This window comes from Ceratosolen solmsi, unplaced genomic scaffold (genome assembly GCF_000503995.2).
Source record: "Ceratosolen solmsi marchali unplaced genomic scaffold, CerSol_1.0 scaffold11, whole genome shotgun sequence".
NCBI classification, from domain to species: Eukaryota; Metazoa; Arthropoda; class Insecta; order Hymenoptera; family Agaonidae; genus Ceratosolen; species Ceratosolen solmsi.
Window position 1 is genome coordinate 13719804 of NW_011948416.1, and position 6000 is coordinate 13725803.

At 35.9% G+C, this 6000-nt stretch overlaps 1 protein-coding gene across 1 annotated transcript in view; it reads left to right on the top strand.

Moving 5' to 3' along the window:
* The first annotated feature begins 2498 nt into the window (after window positions 1-2498).
* Window positions 2499-6000, top strand: part of LOC105359383 (transcription elongation regulator 1) — a 9770-nt gene continuing 6268 nt past the window's right edge. The window contains 10 exon segments of the mRNA XM_011495982.1: window positions 2499-3047; window positions 3453-3750; window positions 3821-3919; window positions 4010-4201; window positions 4289-4622; window positions 4699-4944; window positions 5015-5233; window positions 5346-5655; window positions 5842-5998; window position 6000. The exon segment at window position 6000 is cut by the window's right edge and continues 108 nt beyond it. Of these exon segments, the coding sequence (XP_011494284.1) occupies window positions 2881-3047; window positions 3453-3750; window positions 3821-3919; window positions 4010-4201; window positions 4289-4622; window positions 4699-4944; window positions 5015-5233; window positions 5346-5655; window positions 5842-5998; window position 6000 (2023 nt within the window). The 5' untranslated portion in view covers window positions 2499-2880.

Genomic DNA, 6000 nt, shown 5'->3' on the forward strand with positions numbered 1-6000 from the left:
CACCTTCAATATGTTGGTATTCTTTTCAATTAATCGTTGAGTTTTTTACATAAACATTTATATATATATATATATATATATATATATATATATATATATATATATATATATATATATATATATATGTTAAAATGAATGTGATACTGTTGCAGTTATACGACTAAATCGCCTTAATTAGATCAGAAAATGTTACAAGTCACGAAGAATGCTTTATTACATTTGATATTTTAAAAAGAGCTTTTGAATTGTTATGTATTGTACTGTTGAAGAGAGTGGGATAAAATAACAATAGCGTTGATGTGCTACTTAATGTGGACTGACCGGTTACTAGTGGCCTTAACTTATTTTCGCTCTTAAGGAAATATAATACTATTAAGCTAAACCTATTTCTAACAATAAAATATGTCTATATTCCTATGATGTGAAACTTTGTAAAAGACTATCGAAAAAAAGAACTTTATTTTTTAAAAATATAATGTAGAATTTGATATTTCAGAGTAGTAAGACAGGTAATGGTATTGTATTCACCCAAAAGTCCACATTACGAAAAAACACTAATTAAAATTATTATAAAACCTTATTATTATTATTATTGTTGTTGTTGTTGTTGTTGTTGTTATTATTATTATTATTATTATTATTATTATTATTATTATTATTATTATTATTATTATTATTATTATTATTATTATTTTGTTTTGACAGAAAGCCTGTAATTTTTTGACACGATAGTACAACATTTTTTTTCTCTATACTATTTAAACTTAATTCATAGTTAAGCGAGATGTTATACAGTTGGCTTCGGTTCATTTAAATTAATTTTTCTATCTTGTGTTCATTTTTACTGCAATTTGATTGTAAACGAAATGATGCCAAACACCTTCCAATACTCATATTTATGCTTATTAAACAGGTGAAAGTCTTCGATCAGAAAGACATACCTAACGCTCTTTTTTTAACCTTTTTTATACGTCAGTTCTAATTAGTTTATTCTAATTTTAATTTTTTGAATAATTTATTTAACGGTCCGCTCTTGGAACGTATTCCACTCAATCAGCATTCAGATTTGAATAGCCGCGAATGACACTTGGAGCAAACTTCATATCGGTCGTTGGGAACATGCGTACATGGTGGGAACGTTCTGCCCATCTGGGTTGATATCGTTGGTTAAGTCGATACTGCAATTATGTATAGTGCTCGCTCACAACGTTATTATATTTAATCAATTTGAGTATTAAAAGAACAAGAGGTTAACGCTATTCTATCTGTGTGTGTTATTTTTTGTTGTTGTTGTTAATTATTATATTAATATATTAAACATAGTTTTTTTCTTTCTATCTAACTATGTCAATGAATGGGAATGTTAAGACAATTGGAAATGATCCTTAAATCTGTGCGTGCATACACGCATACGGGAATTCACATTTATCAAACTATACTTACATGCACCTTTTGAAAAATGAGGACAAATTTAACAATTTACTCTATATTTTTTAAATTTGCATAAAAAAATCATATGTGCATGTGTCTTTATATGTATATATGTACACATGTAGATATTACTTTTTCAATGCAATACTTACACCTTTTATTTAATTATCTAAAAGCTTCTATTAATAGAAGAAAAAAACATGAACGCATATGCGCATGCGTGGTGTGTAAATGTGTGTTCGTATGACTACGCGCACGTGCGTAAGTTGGAAAATATGAGGGAATAAATATTGTTTTAATAAACATTTTTAGTTTCATTTTGAGAGAGAGAGAGAGAGAGAGAGAGAGAGGGACAGTGAGAAAGAGAGTGACTGAGTGTGTTGGTTGGGAGCGCGATAGATAGGAAGAGAGGAAGATATGATCAAATTTTAAACAGTATTGCAATTGTGGTATTGTATATTGAATGTAAGTAGTAAAAACGATGGAAATTATTGTCGATCTTTGCGTGGACGTGTGCATTGTATGTATATTAATTGCTCCATTGATTCATAATGATACGTTAAATTTTGTTAAAAAGAGAAAGCATGCAATGCGCACACTCGAAAAGAGTCGGATTCCGCCATGATGGATTGGTAATGCCAGCGCCAACTAACCGCTGCTAAGGCATCGCCAATATACTTGCATGCATGCATATATATAAATATATGCATATATGGATATGTATGCATAATATAGATATTATAATATATATCGTAATTCATATATAGTACCTGTATTCATAAGTATGCCAGAGTGAAGAAAAAAATAATATATATATATATATATATATATATATATATAATATTTATATAACTTTACACATTCATATATATATGCATATATATGTATTATCTGTAGGCAATCATATATACATACATGCGTTCATGCATGCGTAAACACGTACGCGTACACTCGGGCGCGCGCGCACGTACACGCACACACAGACGCATGTATATATATATATATATATATATATATATATATATATGCATACATGCAGGCATTCAATATATCATATCGTAGACGGCATCAATATAGGCGAGAAAATTACAATTTATTGAAAGATAGGTGGGCCTGTGCACATGGATTTACGGATATGCGAATGCAAACGTAAATCTTACAAAAGTTTTTAAACCGTAGTGTATTCTAGCCAAGTAATATAAACGTTTTGTTGTGAGTGAACTTCGATGACGTGCATGATTCAACTTGAGTACGAGAAAGACAGAAGTACTATCACGGAGCCTTAAAGTTGTTGGGCCGACGGCGTTTATGATCAATGATGTTGTGAATCATTAAAAGGAATATATTTGTTTGTACGAAGCGGACTTGCGGGGAGTCGCGAGGCCGACGTACATTAACGCCCGGAAAGACGAGGTACTGGTAACTGATAGTTTCAAAGTGTAAGTAGGTATGATGGAAGGGAACGGCGAGCAAGGAATCGCCGTTCAGGAAAATCCTGGCAACAACGAACAAGAGCATAACGTTGATCACGATGTCGGCATGGACGAATCCGATGACTACTATTACGAGGGCGATGACTATAGGCATTTCGCGCCTAGGGGCAGAGGTGGATTTAGGTATTTTTTTTTTTTCCGATGATTCTGATACATGATTGTATACCCAAACGAGCGTCAGTTACTGCATTCTCTTGAAACTTCAGTTATTTCTTATCGCGTGCTTCCGTTTCAGTATTCGGTTAAGGTTAAATTAACCTTACGCTTTTAAAGCGACAGTTGAAGGATTCGTATTCCTTTGTTTTAATTGCTATATCAATCGTAATAAAAACCTAACAGTAATAATAGTTATTTTTATAATAATAATAATATTAATATTAATATAATTGAATATTTAATGTGATACAGTAATATATTACGTTTCGATTCATCATATCGCATTCTATAATGTATGATATTTTGATGTAAGATGGCAACAATCATTATCTCACGATGTTTGTTCGCTACAATAAGCGATAACGATTTAAGGGGCAGAGGCGGCGGCGGCCGAGGATTTGACTATTCTCCAAGGGGAGGTCCACCCAGATTCAGAGGCAGAGGTGGCTTTGGACCTCGAGGTGGCCCGATGTACAGAGGTGCCAATAATGGGTATCCTTACGAAGGGCCACCTCCTCCTCGTCCACCCCCAAATTGCCCTCCAGGACCGTCGGGACCTCGGTTTCGAGGACCACCGCCACCTTTTGATCCTAGTTGGGGTCCAATGGGACCACCCCCGCCTAATATAATGGGCCCTCCAAATATTATGGGCCATCCCCCAGGAGGAATGGTAATGGTGTATCTTTTAAAGGCTTAAAATTTGAAATAATATTAAATAATTGAGTTCTATTTACGTACAGCCTCCGCCACATATGATGAACGGACCTCTTGGTAGTGGTGCAGGTCCAGGGCCCTATGGCCCGCCAGGACCCGGAATGGGACCTCCCAATATGAACAACGTAAATAGGATTTTTTTTTTTTTTGGTTTTCGTCTTTCTAGCTTGCGTCAAAAAAAAGAAAATTTTGCACGTCGGTTGTATTTTTTGTAGATTCCAGGTCAACAACAACAACACCAGCAGATGCAGCAACAAAGTAACATTCCAGGACTTGACCTCAACGGGGAGGTGTGGGTGGAGACAAAAACACAGGATGGAAAATTTTATTATTACAATATTAGATCTCGAGAAACTACGTGGACCAAACCGGAAGGACCGAATGTAAAAGTTATGGTTCAAGATCAGGTATAAAAATGATATTAAAATCGCGGTGGTAGAGTGACTTTGAGAAAATATGGGTTCTTAATTTAAAGTTTATATAACTAACTGTAGCTGGAACAATTAGTACATGGGGCATCGAAGCAGTCATCGGGTGGCGTGGTAGCTGCTTCTCCAGCGAACTCAACGATGGGACAACAGCAACAGCCGCAAGGGAACAGCGGAGGTGGTGAGGTAAGGATGCAGCAGCAAGGTAGCGAGACACCCTCTTCTGCCGCTTCTGCTACAGCCAATGCTAATGAGACAGACTCGAGTCAAGTAAGTACAGCTCCTCCAGGTACTGCTATCACTACTGGTCCTGCAGCTGGATCAACTGAGCCTATGGATACTTCAAATTCATCGTCGGATGGAGGAGCGCAGCAGATGGGACAAGCTCAACAGACAAATGGTAATTTAAAATTATCCTCTTATTGTGAATTAATTAAATTTACTTTGGAACAAAAGTGATGTGAAATATTGGATAGGTACCAATGTCGCTGTAGCCTCTGTCGCACCTACTGCGCCTATCGTCAACTCAACAGCCATGAACACAAACACTACGATGATGCAACCACCACCCATGATGCCAATGCAGCATAGAATGCCAACGCAGTATGGAGGAGGAATGCCAGCTCCATTCGGAGCACCTACCGGAGCACCTTTTGGAATGCCTCCACCAAGCTTTCAACCTTTCGGAGCAGGTTACGGCCCCCCTCCTCAGGCCAATTGGGGTAATTAATAATATTTAATAATAAATGTATCAGCTCACTTAAATTTGTGATTTAAAAATTAATTGTTTAGGTATGCCTCAAATGCCTCATGCAATGCAGCAGCCAATAACACCCGCTGCATCAATGTCAAATGAAGATCCTAGTATCTTAGCACAGATAGACTCTGAAATTGTTTCTAACGCTATGGTATGGACTGAACATCGAGCACCAGATGGCAGATCATATTTCTATAATAGTAAAGCTGGCGAATCTGTTTGGGAAAAGCCTCAAGTTTTAAAAGATTTCGAATGTACGATTTTTAATAACTTTAATTAATATTCAATATTCATTAAATGATCAATATTATAATATTTTGATGTCGAATAACATGTTCAAATAAAATTTTTTATTTCATATTTTAGCCGCTAAAGCTGCGCTTATAAGACAAAAGACTGAAGAAGCGGCTGCAGCTGCATCGTCAGCTTCTGCTAATGCATCAGGTACAGCATCATCCGGTTCGGGTACAGCAACAATGGCTATGAATAATGACAACGATAGCACAACTGGTTCGGATGCCAAATTGTCAAGTAGTAATGAAAATAATGATTCAGGCGTAACGGATGGATCGGATCCTACCAAAGCAAAGAAAGATGAATCAGCCGTTAAGGAAGCAAGTAAACCGCAGGACAAATCCAGACCAGTTTCTAGTACTCCAGTTCCTGGTACCCCTTGGTAAATTTTTTATATTCTATTTTGATTTAATAAATTTTTTATGTACCTACAATCTTAGATAAGTAATTAAAATTTAAAAATTTAAATCGCTCATTTTGTTGAATTTTATTCTCAATTATAATAAATTATAACTCATATTATTTCCTTGCGAGTGCAAAATTAAAAGCGTACAAAACTATTACGCAGGTGTGTCGTGTGGACGGGAGATGGACGCGTTTTCTTTTACAATCCATCTTCAAGGATCTCAGTTTGGGAAAGGCCAGATGATCTCATTGGTAGAATAGATGTTGATAAAATGGTAGCTACTCCACCAGATGCAAATGCTGCTACTAACTCGACAATAAA